Here is a 20,232-nt window from a genome sequence, read left to right on the forward strand (position 1 = left end):
TCGTTAACCCGAATTATGTCACACTATTCGTAACAAACGTCTAAACTCTGCTTTCGCTTAAAATTTGCTACTCATGGACCAACAGACACTCGATGTTCATCGTCCTTCAGTCCGTGAGTAAACTTTCATCTAACGACTTCTCATCCTGAATCACTAGGTAGATTTTAATGAAACTTTACGAGGATCCTTGGGTGACCCTCTTATAGGCTGAGCTGAGTGAAATTACCTCTTTATCATTCTTTAGTATCCTCTACTTATTCACCGCCTAGCCTAAAATCAATGTGATACAAACTATTTAACGTGTGTTCTTTAATTAATACCATGTTTACGAATCCCGTAAAAACAGGTACCATTAAATGCATATTTTCCGTCGTGTAGACCCGCTGACACGTGCGCGCTTACCGTTACGTTAGCTGCCACACATATCGTGAACATAGCAATAGAAAGCCTTAATGTATCCATGGTTTCTGCTTTTATCAATCCAGATGCCTCGCGAAACTTTGTCGGAAAGACTAAATTGTGTTGGAAAGGAATACCTAAATACAGTGTATTTACAGGTACCACGACACTCATTGGTTTTCAACCGGTCAGTATTTGTGAGCATTAATAATTCAGAACTCAAACAGCATGGAGTTTTGGTAAGTTTGTTCAGTATCGGTAAAACTTTGTTCGCCATAACGAACACTGTTGTTTAACCCGACCTTTAATTAATATTCCGGACGCAATTATTATCCAAAGAAAAATTAGGGAAATACTTTTTTTACTTTCAGTTTTGTAAGGGATTGAACAGGCAACATAATGTGAGCGCTCGTTCGATTAATCTTTTATTCCTTTATTTTTGTAAAACATATTCACGTGATGCCTCTTACGTGCCTATCGAATAGAAATCTGCGACAATTTTTTCCCCAGAAATTTCGATTAAGCGTCACTTTCGAGTTTGCAAGCGCATGCAATATAACAATATGGCGTTAGGATAAACAGTGCAATTATGCACATTTTGGCTAATACACAACATAACTCCATAGAAGTTTAAAAACAAAACGGTAATGTACACATTAGAGATTAACAAATTTACTTGCGAAATACAATTACTTTTGACAATATTGGCTTGTAAATACAGCAACCCTATTGTGAAGAAGGGAGCACAGTGGACAAGCAGGTCGTCGAATTCAGAAGCAAGCGGTACATATTTAAACTTTCAATTCAAACAATTGGCACTGAACACTGGGTAAATTGGGTCAAAAGCCAAGTTGGTTCGCGTCATATGACCTTGCAAAAAGAGACGTAATGAGGTCAAACTTGCACGATTCCAAACGCTATAAGACAATTTAAAAGAGCTGTGCGAATTTGGGGCCAGTCTGCAATAAGGCGTAACACGTGGTTCGTTTCCTCTAACACTGACCAATCTAAGTTAAGGCGCCGACCCTTAATTTTAGTGATATTCAGTTTGATTTTTCAATCATTTTTCAATCTAATACTGACCAATCTAAGTTTAGGCGCCGACCCTTAATTTTAGTGATATTCAGTTTGATTTTTTAATCATTGTATCTACTTTTAATTATATTCGCAAAGTAAACTTTTATATGTACATGAAATTATGTTACAACAAGACGTGGAAGATTTCTTGCAGTAAATATCGATTTTGAAGTGGGAATTCGACATTGTTTATGTTTTTAAAAAGGTTAACCATAATAAAATGGTGGGCCAATCTACCTACCCTATATTATTTGGCGATGTTAGTGGAAACACAGCTTTTTGGTTTTAAAAATGTATTACACAACTTTTCTTGCTATGCATGTGAATGGAAATGCTTGTGCAGAAGTTGCGACTCGAATTGTGTCTAGTACATGTATTTAAACGTATAATTGTCTTGCATTTATTATCCACTGCCATAGGCGGAGAGATATTGTTTTGGCGTTGTCCGTCCGTCCGGCACTTTTGTGTCCGGAGCCATATCCTTGAAGTGCTTTGGCGGAGTTCATCGAAACTTTGTATGAGCATATATATGGATAAGAGGATGATTCACGCGAAATGGCATTGTACACCATTAAATAATAACGGAGTTATGGCCCTTTATATCTTGAAAAAAATGCTTTTTGTGTGTGTCCAGAGCCATATCTTGGAAGTGCTTTGACGGATTTCATTGAAACTTGGTCTTTGACGGATTTCATTGAAACTTGGTCTGAGTATATATATGGATAAGAGGATGATGCACGTTGGCGTTGTCCATCCGTCCAGAAATCTTTCGTGTCCAGAAGTATATTGGTGGGGGATATCAATTCAACGAATTTGCTTGTTTCATTTGTAGTAACCGGTATACAAATAAACTTATATTATTTTGGGCATGAGTTAACATAATGTATGAAGTCCGTCTGATGATGTTTTCCACATATGACCGCAAAATATTTACGCTCAAACGGATGCTGGGAACACGTACATGAACGTTTTTATAGCATTCACGATCGTTATAAACAGCTATTACATGCATTGATGCAAAATTACCTATGCACTTGTAATCTTGTAACAATACACAATACAATAACCTAACATGTCAAGTTTAATTCACAACAAATAAAGAATGGTATAAGCATAATTCACAACAGCTAGCCCACAGATTCATGTGAAATTCACAACAAATCAGGTAATTTACAGCATAATTTACAAGAGCGATTCACATCAGTTACTCAAGTGTCATATTGGCACTAGCAGATTGTAATAACTCCTATCACACTGTAACATTAACCCTTTGCATGCTGAGAAATTTGTCGTCTGCTAAAATGTCTTTTGCTGAATTTCTAAAATAAGCATTTTCTTAGATTTTTTTCAAAGAATACTATCAGAATAGCAAACAGTTTGGATCCTGATGAGACGCCACGTTCTGTGGTGTCTCATCTGGATCCAAACTGTTTGCAAAGGCCTTCAAAATCCGGTTCCAGCGCTCAAAGGGTTAAGCAGATGAAGTTTAGTAAATTTATTAGTAAATGTGTGGTTAATTAAAAAAAAAGGTCTGTTATAAACACATCTCTTAATTTTTTTCATTCATGATAAATTATTAATGTTACCGTTGTACATTCTTTATTTAAAGCTGGAGCCTATATTTATCTTATTAATTAATTTATATTTATTAGGCTGGCTAGTGCAACTCAATTGGTCATTGACGGCTCGGGTACTACTTACATGTACCCTAGGCACTCTTAAGTATACTTACATGTACCCTGGATAGGGTAAATACCCCAGTATACTAAAACAGTCCCGGGAATTTTAACGCTTAATCGGTTGTTGTGGGGTATTTTTTTAAAATCAATTATGTTCACATTTATGTAAATTTGCTGTTAAATGGCCTCTATATTATTGTTACTCATACAAAAAAAGCATGTTGATGCATTTTTTTTTAAAGAGAAGTTTGTTTTAGATAAACAGAACTGTTTATTGGGAATGGGTAGCGCGTTTTACGATTTTAGATGGAATTTCAACTCAGGTACAGTCTAATATCGACCGGGACATTTAAGTATATTTACCGTACCCGGGGTACATGTAAGTATACTAAAGAGTACCCGGGGTACATGTAAGTAGTACCCGAGCCGACAATGACCAATCAAGCGCTAGTACAACAAGTTAAAGTTCATTATCAGAATGAGTTGAAACCACAAGGATTCAAAATGATTCTATCATAGTTTCATGGGAAGTTGGGAATGATGCAAGTAAGGAAGATTGACCTGATGACCTAGTTTTTTATTCAAACTTGACCCAAATAAAAAAGGACTTTATATTGCCATATCAAATATCAGATTCCGAGGATGTTTAATCAAGATCGTAGCTACTAGAGTGGATTTTCTAAGGTTTGAGAGATGACCTAGCTTTTAATTCCTCTTGATCCAGATTCAAACTTTTTTGTAAAAATAAAAATTCTGACCAAGTTTCATAAAGATTGAGTTCAAAATTAGGCTTCTAGATTGGTAATAAGTTTAAAAAAAGACCTGACCTTATGACCTTGTTTTTGGACACATGACCCAGATTTATACATAGCCTGGATATTGTCAAGATACACATTCTGACAAAGTTTTATAAAGATTCAATCAGAAATTTAGCTTGTACAGTGGTATTAACGTTGTTTTTTTAATTTGACCCGGTGACATTGTTTTTGGACACATGCTTTAATGCCATCTTAATGGAAGACATTTAAGTGTTGTCTAGTATCGTTCCTCAACATTTTAATGTCTTTCCAGATACAAACAAGAGCTGTCACCATAGGATGACTTATGCCCCCATAAACGCTTGATAGAAGTAATGAGCTTTTTTCGTAACCTAAACACAGATTTCGAAACCTAAACGCGGACCCTAAGTTCAAGGTCACAGGGGTCAAAATTTGTGTGCGAATGGAAAGGCCTTGTCTGTATACACATGCATACCAAATATGAAGGTTATATCTCAAGGGACATAGAAGTTATGATCATTTTTCAAAACCTAAACGCAGATTTCGAAACCTAAACGCGGACCCTAAGTTCAAGGTCAAGGTCACAGGGGTAAAAAAAATTAAGCGTATGGAAAGGCCTTGTCCATATACACATGCATACCAAATATGAAGATTATATCTCAAGGGACATAGAAGTTATGAGCATATTTCGAAACCTAAACGCAGACTTCGAAACCTGAACGCGGACCCTAAGTTCAAGGTCACGGTCACAGGGGTAAAAATGTGTGCGTATGGAAAAGCCTTGTCCATATACACATGCATACCAAATATGAAGGTTATATCTCGAGGGACATAGAAGTTATGAGCATTTTTCGAAACCTAAACGCAGATTTTGAAACCTAAACGCGGACCCTAAGTTCAAGGTCAAGGTCACAGGGGTCAAAATTTTTGTGCGTATGAAAGGGCCTTGTCCATATACACATGCATACCAAGTATGAAGGTTATATCTCAAGGGACATAGAAATTATGAGCATATTTCGAAACCTAAACGCAAAGTGTGACGGAAAAACAGACAGATGGACAGTCCAATCACTATATGCCACCTTTTCTTCGAAAGGGGTCATACAAATGCAGTCTTTCTTAAAAACACACCCATACAATTGTATCTTCCTATTCAAACAATTCAGTGAGATCTAAATATCCTAAATATTAATAACATTTGTCTTAAATGTTATCCTTGAATACAAAATCTGCTTTAAATTTAATCATATGTCAAAAAATACTCAAAGAACCTTTGGTCTAGATAGAATAATACACCATTTTTCACAAAATAAGTAATATAGACAGTAGCAATACTAATAACTAAATGAGACACATAATGCTTATCATGTTTGATTGCCTCTGATGGGCTTTTTCTTGGCATTATTAATACTGTCACTGGCTCCAGACCCTTTCTTGTTCCCTGAAAACTTTTGTGAGACAGCATAACGATTAGCACCCCGCATTTTGACTCTCATTCCTCCAATGTTTACAGAAAAATATCCAACAGTTGGTCTCGATGACAAACTTCCAGTCACACTCGAATCAGACTTTGAACTAGCTTTATTGAATGCTTTGTTATTTTTTCTCTTTATTCCAGTAACCTTCACCTTGGAAGCATTAACCTCACTCTTTCCTTGACCTTGAACACTTTTTGGCAACTCTGTGTCTTTCTGGGTATCGTCATCACTATTGCTGTTTTGCTTTTTACCATTTTCACCTGATTTGTTGACATTCTTGTCACGGGTTTTACCGGACTTTGGGCTCCTATTATTCAAACTAACACTGTTGTAAAGGCCAGGTTTCTGCCAATCTATGGTAGACGGGCTAACAGTGGGACTTGCTGATCTACCAACATAATCTTCGACTGAACTCACGCTGTTCGCTTCAATACCACCAGGAAGAGCAAGGTACTGGAAATAAAATAATAACATTGAAAAAGAACTTCAAAATAACTCATCAAAAATGGTCACTTTAACTTTATGTAAAACTATGGGAGAAACAGTATGGAATAAAAATCCATGCATTAATAGATACAAGAGATTATTTTTCCGATAGAAATGTGAACATCATTCTTTCACACGATTACTGCACAAGTGTCTACATTCCAACATGAAGAATCACTACAACTATATTTAATAACTAAAACAAGGCATTAAAGAGAGCAGTCACTACCTTATCTTGATCGGGAGTGTATTTTGGTTCACTGTGCCATTTCTTGTCAAAGTCTAGAAGACGTCTTTTTCTCTTTTGACTAGATGTATCATGACTCTGAAACCAAAATTGATGAAGCTTTAAATGGTACAATGTATTCTGATTAGAATCTTTAGTCAAGTCTTTACAATGATATTCTGCTCTATAGTTTGTACTAGGGTGAATGCTCTATCGTATGACAGTTGAATTAAACAAAGGTATTATAAAATAAGTTGAAATATCTAAACATGTTACTCTATTCTTTAAAGAACCTTGCAATCTTAACATATGCATCCCTCATATTGCACCCATTTTAGAAAAGTAAAGAGATTTTAATACCATTGAATTGAAGGTTACAACAATTTATTTAGTTTATTAGCTTCAGTACAAGGGTTTTAGAAAATAATTATTAATTTACAATCCAAAGTCAACCTGTATTTTGCAAAACAACAAAGATAATAATGGCTATGCTTACATGATTACTACCTTCACCTGAACAGTCTGTTTTAGCCTGGTTTACATCAGGCACGTCAGAAACCAGTTCTAACTCTACAGTTAAAAGTTCGTCATCAAGTAGAACAACTGGGGATGAATCTTTTGCCTCTGACTGGTCTGATGAAAAGGCTGATACGCATCCATTTGCTTCACTGGCTTTTATTGCAGTAAGTTTAACTGAACAGTTTTTTATCAGCTTTGTTGAAGGCATTAAACCCAGAATACTTGCTGCATTTGCACCCATTTCAACTTTATTGCATTCAGCAGAAACATTTGACTTTTTCTCTGACTTATTGATGTCAGTAGAAAGACCCTCTTCATTCACATCATTTTTTAAGAATTTATTTTTTAAGTCATTTTCTGTTTTGACTGAACTTTTTTCCTCAGTCTTTTTTATATGACTTTTCTTCAAATTGTCTTCAGTTTTTGTTTTTTTACTAGTAGTGCCTTCTTGGTGTGACTTTAATCCAACCTCCACCTTCAGTTTTCGATCTGCTGGTACACCATTGGAAACTATTGATTTAGATTTACTTTCACTCTCGTTTACATCATCCTCATCATCACTTATGATTGTTACATCAGGATCTACTTCATCTTCAATACATGCACTCTGTTGAACATCATTACAGGCCGCACTGTCATCAATTTCATCACAATCCATTTCAAACAGATCATCATCATTTGAATTAGTATTTACAAAAGCAATTGCTGTTGAGCTTGTCTTTTTATCAGTAACATTTGTACACTTTTCATTTTTTATATCATCTTGTTTATTTTGTGATTCTTGTTTATTTTGTGATTTTTCATGTGTTGACATAAAATTAATATCAACTTTTTCTATATCACAACTAGCATTGTGATTGACATCTTCTTCTTCATCATCAATGGTTATAATGTCAACATCAGTCTTTGGATCAGTTTCTGATACAATTTTGTTTTTTTCTTTCAATATATCTGCTGACTTTGACTTTTTTATTGGATTTGAAAATTTCTCCCTTGTTTTGGAAGCATTAGAAGATTTTTTGTCTGAGATTTTTCCAGCTTCCTCCTTACCGTCCAATGAAAATGTGGCAGAACCTCCTGCTAATGCATCTTTTGACAATTCTTCCTTGAACACAGCGTTTTCAGATTCATCTTGTTTGACACTTGTTTTGCTCTGAATATATTTGCTTTTAGTCGATTCAGCGTCTTTACTCTGCAAAGTCTTCAAAAACAAAGACCCCAGTATCTGGAAAAAAATAATGCCATGATGCAATTTTTTTGACAAAATTTCATGTGTTTAAGAGACTTGTTCAGATATTGTCATAATGACAATTTGCCAAATTATTTTCATACATTTTTAAAACAAAAGAACATGGAATATTTCAGAGCAAAATAACACTAATAACGTTAACCTAGGATTACAATTGAAGCAGAAAACTGCTCTTCAATGCAAGTAATTTCCAATTTTCTTATGTTTAACTCCTGCAAATAATCTCTGTGAATCATGTTGATGCAGTTAGCAAGAGGCAAACACAAAATAATACTGGACTTAAGCGCTTTGACTCATAAGTCTAAGGTTAATACTGAAAATACATTTTGGTTTATGAGTAATTATTGTGAGAAAATTGCTAAAATTATTAATGTTTGAAACGCAGAATGACCCAATAATTATAATTTGGAGTGATTCAGTTATTTTTGCTATATTATGTGATATTACATGGATACATGATTTCACGGAAATAATGCATAAAATGCAGGACCTAATGTAACAGCGGGCATGGCCCAGTGGTTTAGGCAATTGTTGTAATATAAAGTTCAGTGGTTTCAGCCAATGACACGGTAATGTTGTTCTTTCATGGTTTCTATTCTTATTTTATACAGAAGCTCTTTAGTTCCGGTGTTCAAATGAATCAATTTAAAGTACTCAATGATGAACTTAAAAAATGCCAAAATCTGTAAACAAGCCCCTTTAAAAAAACAACAAAGATGACAGCAATAAACAAGCCACTTAAAAAAACAACAACAACAGGACAACCAGAGTTCAATCAGAAATACCACTGTTTTGGCACTTAAAACCTCTAAGAGGCTTTAGATATTAAGTAACTTACTTTAAGTTAACAACAACTTAAATCAGTTAATTCAACTGAAAAACAGTTGTCAAACAAAGTTGGCATTACCAAATTGAGGGTAATTACTGGAACATTTATGTGAAACAATGTTAAAAACTAGTAAGCAGATTTTGTCAAGTCATATAGCCTCTAAACCTATAAGTTCGTGCACCTTAAACTTCAAAGGCATATGTTTCATGAAAAATTATTAGACAATAACTAAACTTGATATATACTTGAATATTTATCTTTTGTTTAACAAATAACGAGTGAAATATGTTGGTTGACAGACAGGGTTTTTTCTGCCTATTTTGGGAAAAGGAGTCTGACCAAATCGGGAATTTTTTATCGACAAAATTGGCCATTTTGGGAATTTTTGCTTCGATAGAACGGCTCATTTGGGAAAAAATTGTGAATTTATCATGCTTAAGTAATTCAGTGGTTTAACAAATAAATTTGTTTTTATTTGTCATTTTGTCTTCTTTATATAAACAAATGCAATATTGGGCATGTTCAACGTTTATTTAAGTACTGCAGTTTTGTTTTTCAGTTACAGTTACATTCTGAGATAAGAACTGTTGTTAAACAAAGTTGGCATTACCAAATTGAGGGTAATTACTGGAACATTTATGTGAAACAATGTTAAAATCTAGTAAGCAGATTTTGTCAAGTCATATAGCCTCTAAACCTATAAGTTCGTGCACCTTAAACTTCAAAGGCATATGTTTCATGAAAAATTATTAGACAATAACTAAACTTGATATATACTTAAATATTTATCTTTTGTTTAACAAATAACGAGTGAAATATGTTGGTTGACAGACAGGGTTTTTTCTGCCTATTTTGGGAAAAGGAGTCTGACCAAATCGGGAATTTTTTATCGACAAAATTGGCCATTTTGGGAATTTTTGCTTCGATAGAACGGCTCATTTGGGAAAAAATTGTGAATTTATCATGCTTAAGTAATTCAGTGGTTTAACAAATAAATTTGTTTTTATTTGTCATTTTGTCTTCTTTATATAAACAAATGCAATATTGGGCATGTTCAACGTTTATTTAAGTACTGCAGTTTTGTTTTTCAGTTACAGTTACATTCTGAGATAAGAACTGTACAGTCAAAACTTTATAGCAGATATTTTTGACCAAAACAAACACTGGTTAGTCACAAAAGTTATAAGACACTTCATTCTTGAAAAAAAGAAATTTTAGAAATTGGGATTTTTTTAAAATAATTTCGGTTTGGGATCATGTCCGTTTGCTTTGGGAGTGCCTCCGTTTTCCGGAGGCGCAGACGGTGCTGAAAAACCCCTGACAGATAATAATGGAGTAACGTACATTTAAACATTCATGAACATCGTAGTCTGCGTCACACAGAATTACCCTATAAGATCGTGCACCGATTTTGATGACGTCACAGCGAGGCCTTGGGATGTGTTTATATTACCCGATATATGTTTTTGTGAATATGTGTTTATTTGTATTAAATATGTGTTGGTTTAGATGAATTTCGTGAATAAACTGTATTGAAAAGAATGGTTTAAACAAAACTGGTCTTCATAAAAACGAAATATGAACTGTGATAACTGTATTCAGAGGTCTAGATAAAGTGTATTTACTTACGGAAAAAAGCTAAATAAAATTATATTCACAATGGGGGCGTGAAAAGCCGTCACCCCTTCTAAATCTAATGACAGTTGTTTTGTGACAAAATCCCAAATTGACACAGTGAGAACATTTTTCGCAATAGGCCGGTCACGATCTTAAAGTATGTATGGTCTCGTGTCATCATTTGGTGGTAAAATTTTTCGCATACACAGCATACTTTAATCGTCCAGGCGAAACTACTCTTACAACATTTTATGATCAAAACATTGACAAACATAGCCGTCTGGTGAAAGAAATGTGCAGATTTTAAACATTGTTTAGGCCATTTCTTTGGAACAAGGTCAGAAAAACTGATCATTTATATCGTATGTATTGTTTTTTCCTCATGATTGTTGTCTTATAGGCTTTGGAAATTCTCGCGTTACAAAAGTGAAAAGTTTTCATGCACGTGCGTTTGAATGTTGCTTAGAAGTTTACGTCATAAAAAAGTACACGATCTTATACGGCTGCACGAAGTTATAGGAATAGAGGACAGGGCCCTCAATCTATCAAATCTGCGGCCGAATTTCTGCGGCAGTCCCCCACCTGAAAAGTATGTTTTTTTTCCCCTTTTTGGGGGATAAATTCCCCATGAAATAATGAATTTTTTTTTAAATTATTTTTCTTTAAATAAGATGTGTCTCATGATTATTATATCTCAATTCTATTTCAATTTAATCTTGTAAAACATACTAAATTATGAAAAATGAAATGAATATAGTGCAAACATGTACAAATATAATAATGAGAGAGTAAGAAAAAAAATCCCCCCAAAAAGCGAAACGCCGCGAAAATCCCCCCTCATGAGGATAGCAACCCGCTTCCCCTAAAATGGATTGAGGGCCCTGGAGGATAGTTACATAAGGAAAACTGTACTGCCCCTTAGCAGCTAAATATTGCAACCAATAACCATTCCTTCTTTGCTTTTGATTGTGGTAGACAATAAACAATGGAATATTACAAAACTTTTGTGACAATTCGCATTTTATTGACCTAATAATGTTTAAAGTTAAAAAGAATAATACAAATTCTCCGAAATAATATATCCGAAAACTATTATATTTGCAAAATGTTAACTTTCAATGACAAATATAACTTGCTTATATTTTAAGCACATACAAGACTTAATGGAATTTTCTTTTCATCTGAAATATTTTCTGCAAACTTCAGAACCGCATCCGCCGCCTCTGATGCTTGTGAATGTCTGCAGAAACAATTTTCATCTTCCATGTTTTGACTTATGTCGGATTCCTTGATTGCATCTTCAATTTGGCTATGTTAATCGATTGATTTAGGAACCATAAAAATGCATTTTAAATCTTAGTGTGCTGTCCCTGTAAAATGTTTTTTCTAAAGTGTGCAATTAAACTGTTGAGAAAATAATTAGCGCTAAAGTGTGGGTACAGTCAATGGGTGCTGGATGTTTCGGTAAATGACCAGTTCGGTAAATTGATTTATAGAGTAAAAGTCGTGGATGTTTCGGTAAATTGATTTTATATAGGAGGTATACCTACAACGAGGTGTTAATGACACCTATTATCGGCTTACAATAACATTGGGGGCATTTATTTGCAAACTGTGGATTACTTTTGAGTTGAGTAATTAATGCCATGCCTAAGGTAAAGAATTTAGTTAATTTTACGATTTAAATAACGCAATACTGTTGTTTGGTTTTTAAATTGGTGCTTTTATTTAATTAACAAAATTATAACATAATAGTAAAAATAAGAAATAATGATTTATGGCGGAATAAATGTAAGCTCTGCAATTACGTTTAATGCTATTTTAAAAAGTTTTTTATGATTAAAGAATAAAGGTTTCATGTTGAATTTTATATTTATTTATATGTTTTATTATTTCTTTCTGGTTGCGAAAAACACACAAAAAAACAATATATAAAATTTAAAACGTGTACGTAATTAATAAAAAGTAATATAATGATACGCGTTATGTTTTATAATTATGTTAAGTGCGCGTGTCATTGAACGTTGAGTTAAGCGAAGAGATACACATACTTGAAAACTGATAAAATTGACATATAACACAACGCCAGCCGAATGAATACACTGTGTAATAGCAAGCTGCCGTGATGATCATTATCTTATCAAATTAATACACTGGCACCTGACTACTGTACTGGAACAATGGGTTTTACGGCCAAAATAACTGATATCATTTTTTGCCCTAACAAATCGGTTCAATAAATAAATAATAACTGATCTACTTTGTAATCCGTTTTATTTACCATATAATATAAATAAGCAACAACTAAACCTTGGATACTATATATATATATTTGAATATTTCATGTCATTTAAAAAAAATGAGGGAGTAAGCACATATTAATTAGATACATTTTTGACGCACTACAATATTTTTACATTTTTATCACACATTTTTATCATTCAGATTTTCTAATACAAATTAGATACATGTACGACACTGTTCAATTTAATGTTACATTTCAACCATATCAGTCGTTCATCTTTCAAGCCTCGTCGTCGTCGAGCATGTGGTGGACCGCTGTGGATGGTCCGAGGGCATTGATGTGGCTGATGATCCTCAGAAGTTCAGTTGTTGTCAGCTTCTCTTCTTCGTAGTCATCCCATGCTTGATGCAGTCTGCCGTGTATCGTAACATACTTCTTCCGCCTGATCTTCGTGAGAAGGTGCTGGCTCACCAGCCGTATATGAAGATCAACAGTCTCAGATTCCTCTCTGAGAAGGTTGGCCAACTTGTAAAGCCCGAGGTTGGCTGAACACGCTCGTGCGTTGATGCGTCTATGCCATCCTGTAATTATAATAAAAACATGTTTGTACTTAATAACAAGATTATGTCATTTTTTTATCAGTTTTTAATAACATTATTATGAAACAAATGCTTATTACCGTTATAGTATGATATGAAAGTATAAGATTAATATACGAAAAATATACAATGTGAATTGTTTCATACTTATAAATTAATAATGCTAATTGTATTATAGTTACCTTCCAAGTCGTTGTTCGTTCGCACCTCCTCTCTAAACACGCACCAATTGAGGGGTCGCCATACACTGCCGTGGATCCATGTACGGGAAATGTACTCGCATACCCGCAGTACGGGACCCCCGACTCCTTCAGCTACCTCCATCAGCCTGTTGAATGCCGGTTCAATCTGTTCAACTGGTAGATAAGGAAGGGACATAATTTTCCTGAAGAACTCGAACTTGTCACCATGTTGCTGATACGCGGTACTCAGTCCCTCTGTGGTGATCTTCCTGTATATCCGCTGTGTAAAGTGGAAGACGCATCCCCGTATCACGGCATCAGGAAAAACCTCTCTTATCGCCTCATCTTATTATTTTAAACCACCGAAAATTAACCATTACATAAACATGAGGTAGTTTGCCAACATAATGAATATGTTGCCCAGCTCTTGCCACGTGGAGGCCACCTCTTGTAAGAGCCACATTATTATATTTTTTTAACTGCTTTAATTAAGGTATTTATCAACTAAATGTTTAAAAACATATATAAAATACAAAACGATCATGACCTTAATATATAATTTACCTCCATCGATTAGAAATTTAATAGGTTGCAAGCCTGGATAATTAATAATAACACTTTGCAAACATCGTACATTTAAACAGATAATTTAATTAGTACCAAACAACTCAATTAATGTACATCAAAATTAATCCACAGTTTGCAAATAAATGCCCCTAATGTTATTGTAAGCCGATAATAGGTGTCATTAACACCTCGTTGTAGGTATACCTCCTATATAAAATCAATTTACCGAAACATCCACGACTTTTACTCTATAAATCAATTTACCGAACTGGTCATTTACCGAAACATCCATAACCCTATGCACCCACAGTCAATGACCTGGGACGACGTTTATGTTTCTCACGCACATTACGGCATGACGTCATGCTGTGGTTGCGACGCGAACATAACGTTTTTGCTCAGAGATGTTCCATTATTAAAAGATTCCATCTCGTAAACCAGTGACATATTTGTTTTATCCATTATCGATCTAGTCCATTACAATAGCCGGATTAAATAGTATATTTTATCACGGACTCTAGATGACTCAATATACGCTTCGTGATTTTATGCAGTATATTAATTACTTATCTAATACCAAACAAATGAGTTATTTGTTTGCACTACGCTAACATCTTCCAAAGAAAGTAGAGGTCGGCATTTTTCATTATACAAATTTCTTTTTTTCACATCACTAATGATGTTTAATGTCAGACATCTTACAAATCACGAGGTAAACCATCTTTCTATATACATGCATGTAAAAGCTTAGTTTGCAATAAGATGAAATTAATGTAGTAAATACTATCGAAAACTCGACTTGAAATATCTGAGAAATTAACTCCATGAAACTATATTTTCAATTTTTATATAAAGAAGGAATGTAGTTGACAATTGTTAATAGTTTTATTTGATCGTTCGTCAAAAAGTTGTAACTCTGTTACTCTTGTATCTTCAATGCAATTGAGTAATTAAATAGTAATTAAATTGAATGCGTTTTAATTCCCTTTTATTATTGTTTAATTTGAGTTACAATGCTATGACGTTAAATTTTATTTACACTTAAATGTATTATGGATATTGCTGGGCCAAGTGTGAGGTTGAGCGCTCTATAACCAGGTTTAAACCCCCAATGCTTTGCATTGACCGTTCCAAGGCGGTGACCCCAGCTTTATTCATATTTTGTGTTTACGTTGGTTTGTATTGTGCTGTTTTGTGCTGTTTTGTACTGTTTGGGCAATCGTTCACTTGCCTTAAATAAAGGACCAACTAATTGTTTTTAATGAAAATTCAATACTGCTCCAGCAGCTGGAGTTTCACTTCTTTATATTGAAATGTCTCTACGAAGAGAAAAATCTAGGGTCAGCTAAAAAAAAAATAGGGTATAGCGGGTTATTAGAAACATGACAGTATGAACATCGAAAGTCAATCTTCACATTTGTTGCAAATTGACAGAGGCCTATTTAAAATAGATCTTTATTTAGGTTTCGACAAAATAAATGTATTCAAATTTATAAACGAGATAACACTTTTTTTAAGTCTATAACATTCAAAACATCAATTGAGTTAATCCCACTTTGGTATTGTATGCCGTAGTAGAATTAATATGATAGCGCTACTGAAAATGTTAAGTCTCCCCGACCATGTTCCAGATCGATTGAATCAGGAAAGATTCCCGAGGCAACACTCGATATAAGACACATATGTCCGACACAAAAGTAGAACTGCAGTTCAGAGCATGTTATTTCGTGATCAACCCTGACCTAATGGTTGTGTAATCGGATCATTTTGTCATCTCGGAGACTGGGATCCTAACAAAGCGCCACACCTAAGGCAGACCGACGGCAATCCGTTGTGGGAACGAATCATAATGCTGCCGCTGTGCGAATTGACATGACGCCTTATCTATGATCACTAGAATTGATCCACCAATCAGCGATCGATTAATCGGGCGCACTCGATTAAAAGTGATGTCCAATATAGAATATCAGAAATTGTACACTTTCTATTACTCACGTGTTTATCACACTAACGTACTCATGCCATTCATAATTATATTTTTATATTTAGATGTATTACTATTGTAATTTATTGAAGCTTTTCTGCAAAAAATATTACGGCTTATGCATAGAGCTCTTTGTTGTGTCAAATTGTTGGCCTTTCAGTCTTCAGATAATCTTTAATTTGATGCTTATGCCGCGTTTTTAAAGTTGAAAATAAATGTATTAATAAATTCGTTTGGCGCTTAATAATATATTTTTGAAATATTATTTAGGAGTTTTTTTCGGAGTTTTTTGTGTGGATTAATTGACTAAACATTTGGTGTCGTTATCCATATGTTTTGCGTTACTTCAAAGACCTATAAAATACATTTTTTCAGTATTTTTTAGCTTTATAGCTGTTAAATGATTCACAGATGAAAATATAGATATATCACATTGATCGCATTCTATTCATCTTCCGAATAATCACATAAAATATCGTCAAGATCAATATCACTCTCTCATGATAAAAAGCTCGTTGTTTAACGTGACAAAATTCCATCTAAAAAAAAAAAATAAATAAATCCAAACCACAATTTTTTTATCTTTGATATCAGAACAAGAAAAATAATGGAAGGCGTATCAAAAATATCATACCGTACTTAATATAATATGTTATGATTTTGGAATGTAGATTTTCACCAAATGAGACCAATTACAAACAATTAGCGGTAATTAATTGCGCGAGAATCTTTAATAAGTATTAATTAAAATATAAATTGCTTGATGTTGTGGCTATTAACATCAACACAACAATACATGCGTGAATTGTTTGTGAAACGCTAAAAGTAACAAGTCTAATCAAAGACATAGTATGAGCGACTGAACCGGCAAATTTTCGCCGATGATTACCACTTGATTACAGATATAAAAAAAAAAATACACGAAAGCATTTTAAACATTTTATTTGTAACAATCAATCTCAACTTCAAACAATCATTTAAACAACAAAAATGTGATAATCGCCTCACATTAATTCATTAAGTAATTTATTAATCCGACAACGGTTAAGCGGGTATTCTCTACGTCTTTGGCTTTTGGAAACGCAGACTCGCACCAGTTAGCAGCGGTGTAATGGCGGACAGTCACGTGACTGACAATATGGCGGCGGTCAATTTATCGATTATGGAACGGTCTATAGAACATTAATTTATTTCACAAACTTGAAATGTCATATAAGCAATAACTAAGCATTATTAAGTATGTATTATGTCACGTGTGCATGTAAAATAATTGAGAATTTTGGTACCCTATTCGTGTAACTTTACGAAATCCCCGTTAAAAAGCGCGTTTCTGTGTGTGTCAGAAACAAGTGAAAACCATTTTGTTATTATTTTAATAAAGACGTATCGATAAATGCTATTGTAAAAGAGTTATTATTACTGATATTAGTTAACCAATAAATGCGGTAACTTCGGGGAAGTCGGTACCTGCGCGAGCGTCTGATATTGGTAGCCTTATTAATTTATAATAGCCTGACCGTATTCCATTTCGTACAACGCTAATTTTATATCAGACAATGTCCAAACTAACTGTGTTGTTTTTGCGCTTTAAATTAAAGTGATTGATAAATGTCCCATAAGCAATGTTTAATATGATTAATATCACTTTTATACGCAATAACATGTGGGATTGAGGTACCCACCTGGCGTCAGAAAGCGCGTAAAACTTCACCGAATTCCCAGTTATAAAGCGCTATTTCTTGTCAAATACACGGGTAGGGGGGAATGTTTCGGTAATAATTTTGTTAATAACACGGGTAAATACCGGTGAAGTGTTAATTTATTGCAAATACCACCATTACACGTAATAACGGGTTCGATTTCAGTAAGCGCGCAAGCGTTTGAGAGCGTGTTTAATGTACCGATTTACCCGTTATATATAGCTGATGTTCTCTTTAATCGTATATTTTTTGCATTTGCAGAATAACTAAATGGCATCAACCCCTTTACAAGTGTAATATGGTGTTAAACAAGTCCATAAAATCATCCGGAATATCGCGTAAATCTATATGCAGTCTATAGGCAAAGAAGCCATTTTGGTGTTAGCTTGTCTAGGTTTTCTTCCCGCTGAGCCACGTGATTAAGTGGGCGGAGCGATCACTGATAAGGCGTCATGTCAATTGTTCTAATGGAAGCTTTTTATATGGGATAGACTCACCAGGAGCATAACAAGATGGGATTAACGCGAGAATCGTTGGGACTGGATAGACCGAGTGCCGTTAGAGTTAACAGCCTTCTGTAACGGCAATTCCATCATTATGTGTTTGCTGTAATTGTTACCGTTCGAATTTTGTCATTGTATTGCTACATTGGAGACCGCCAAGTGCTCACCGTGTCCGGGTCCAAGCGCTAACTCGGTGAATGGCGCTCGATGTTAGTCCATCACTTAAAGTGTACGATGAACGACTGCGTACATTGTGCTGTATTCACAATATCGACAAACGTGACTGTTAAGTGGAAGCTAGTATTACTATATAAAAGTTACCGACCTGTCATTGCATGGGAGGAACATTGTTATAGACGCTTGTCAGTGGTGTTTGAATGTGGCAACGCGTACAGTGAGATATTCATTCGTGCAAACTGGAATATAGACGAAGAAATAGAAACGAAGCTTTCGCAACGCGTTGACCTCGATATCATCTTTGATGACTCAACTGATCAGACAGGTAGTGAACCCATTTCTGTAACCGAATTTCCGACCACAACTGTACAGGAAGGCAGCGACTCCCAGTCGAAATCCGAGCCAGAAAAACTTGTCCACTTGAAATAGGGCCCCGTTACGGGTCGCTTCGAGTATGAAAATGAATGCTCACTTTCGCCTCTACCAGTATTTCCCGCGTCACACTGCTCGTCCTAAAGATGGTCACTTGGAAAAGAGTTAGGAAATATTCTCATTACTCTCTTCGAGTAACGCCACATTCTTCGAGGGTTCCGAAAACATTGACGAGCCTCGTCATGAAACGAAATGAGAAGCAGTAGTTGTATAACTATTATATTTCTGAAATTGTGACTGTTTAGTTCTAAATTTTTATCAGGATAAGCATGCGAAATAATAAAATATAGAAATATATAATATTTACGAAATTAAATGGTCATGACACACTTATCACGACACAATTACTTATCACAGGTCCAAAATATAACATAATATACATGTTTTCACGCAAAAAACCTTACATGCATACACATCATTCTTCAGCAGTCGATCCGCGCTTTTCTTCTTTTCCTCTCTATATTTTTTTTATTTCGCCAGCTGACGTGTTTTTTTTTATAATTCGGTTAACATTGATCCAAACTTTAAATAAGTTTTATAAATTAATCAAGGGTACAGATATCTTAAAAATGTACTTGCCCACGTACAATTTCATATAAAAACTAACTTGTCCGCTGATGAAAACCACTTGATCGTATATACTTATATAATACATGTATGAATGAACATATTGGTCAAATAATTATAAAGGCCTAATTATTGCTCGATTCTTGCTGATGGTATGGTATTTTTAAGTATATTCAAGGTTTTGCAGACTGATAGTGAAGTGATACATAATTTAACTGTTTAAAATCATTATTTTTATGATCATAACTTGGCTAATAAAAAAAAAGTTTCAGTTTGATACTTGGACACACTCATATTCTTATAGACATGTGCACTCTAAACGATGTGCAGCTATTTTTCGTTTGTTTCTATTCAAGCTACGTTTGCCTTGAGCAGCACCGGAACATGATTTATATTGCTTCTCTTTAAGTATTTGTTAAAATTATTGACATGATTCGTTACATGTATGAAATTTTATGTTTACGAGACCCACGTGGGTTTGATAATAATACCAAAATGTGTAGAACTGTAAGTTCCAGACAAAGTACATGCTGTTTGAGCAAATAAAGTCGTATACCTTGTTAAATAAAACAAGAAACATCTTTTAAAAAGATACACGGCGTTGATTGTGGTTGGAGTTGAGGAAAGGTCAAGAGTTTAATGAATGAGATCAAAGATAGCAAATGTCTTTTTCCATGCAGTTCTTAGCTGCATCATTGGAGAACGGGGTGTTACGCGGAGTTCTTGCGGCTTATTTTACATAATTACATATTGCCTTTCATATATCTATAAATACAAAACAGAAAAACAAAAGAAGAATGAAAGTGACATTAAAAAAAAATAAGTCAACCGGCCACAAGCGAAGTATCCGTACATATTTTAAATATTTATACGCGCTTTCTTCGAACAATCCTGTTTTAGGGGTGTGTCGGGCATTGCTATTTGATTCGATTATTAAC

At 34.5% G+C, this 20,232-nt stretch overlaps 2 protein-coding genes across 2 annotated transcripts; both read right to left on the reverse strand.

Annotated features, from left to right (window-relative positions):
- Positions 1-2,544: 2,544 nt before the first annotated feature.
- LOC127881626 (papilin-like) lies at positions 2,545-11,615 on the reverse strand. Its single transcript, XM_052429694.1, has 4 exons — positions 11,494-11,615; positions 6,621-7,868; positions 6,128-6,223; positions 2,545-5,865 (listed from the first exon to the last, which is right to left on the reverse strand). The coding sequence occupies exons 1-4, from the start codon at positions 11,602-11,604 to the stop codon at positions 5,299-5,301; spliced, it is 2,022 nt and encodes a 673-aa protein (XP_052285654.1). The 5' UTR covers positions 11,605-11,615; the 3' UTR covers positions 2,545-5,298.
- A 980-nt stretch (positions 11,616-12,595) lies between these two features.
- Positions 12,596-13,720, reverse strand: LOC127881693 (uncharacterized). Its single transcript, XM_052429800.1, has 2 exons — positions 13,365-13,720; positions 12,596-13,164 (listed from the first exon to the last, which is right to left on the reverse strand). The coding sequence occupies exons 1-2, from the start codon at positions 13,558-13,560 to the stop codon at positions 12,863-12,865; spliced, it is 498 nt and encodes a 165-aa protein (XP_052285760.1). The 5' UTR covers positions 13,561-13,720; the 3' UTR covers positions 12,596-12,862.
- Positions 13,721-20,232: the final 6,512 nt, after the last annotated feature.

Source organism: Dreissena polymorpha, chromosome 5, assembly GCF_020536995.1.
Source record: "Dreissena polymorpha isolate Duluth1 chromosome 5, UMN_Dpol_1.0, whole genome shotgun sequence".
Classification (NCBI taxonomy): Eukaryota; Metazoa; Mollusca; class Bivalvia; order Myida; family Dreissenidae; genus Dreissena; species Dreissena polymorpha.

Excerpts from the sequence above, each read along its gene's own strand:
- LOC127881626 (XM_052429694.1), bottom strand. The coding sequence starts at position 11,604 with ATGGAAGATGAAAATTGTTTCTGCAGACATTCACAAGCATCAGAGGCG. Across the intron at positions 7,869-11,493 it reads AGAAAATTCCATTAAGTCTT|ATACTGGGGTCTTTGTTTTT; the intron begins GTATGTGCTTAA and ends ATTTTTTTCCAG. Across the intron at positions 5,866-6,127 it reads ACACTCCCGATCAAGATAAG|TACCTTGCTCTTCCTGGTGG; the intron begins GTAGTGACTGCT and ends TTTTATTTCCAG.
- LOC127881693 (XM_052429800.1), bottom strand. The coding sequence starts at position 13,560 with ATGTCCCTTCCTTATCTACCAGTTGAACAGATTGAACCGGCATTCAAC. Across the intron at positions 13,165-13,364 it reads AACGAACAACGACTTGGAAG|GATGGCATAGACGCATCAAC; the intron begins GTAACTATAATA and ends TTATAATTACAG.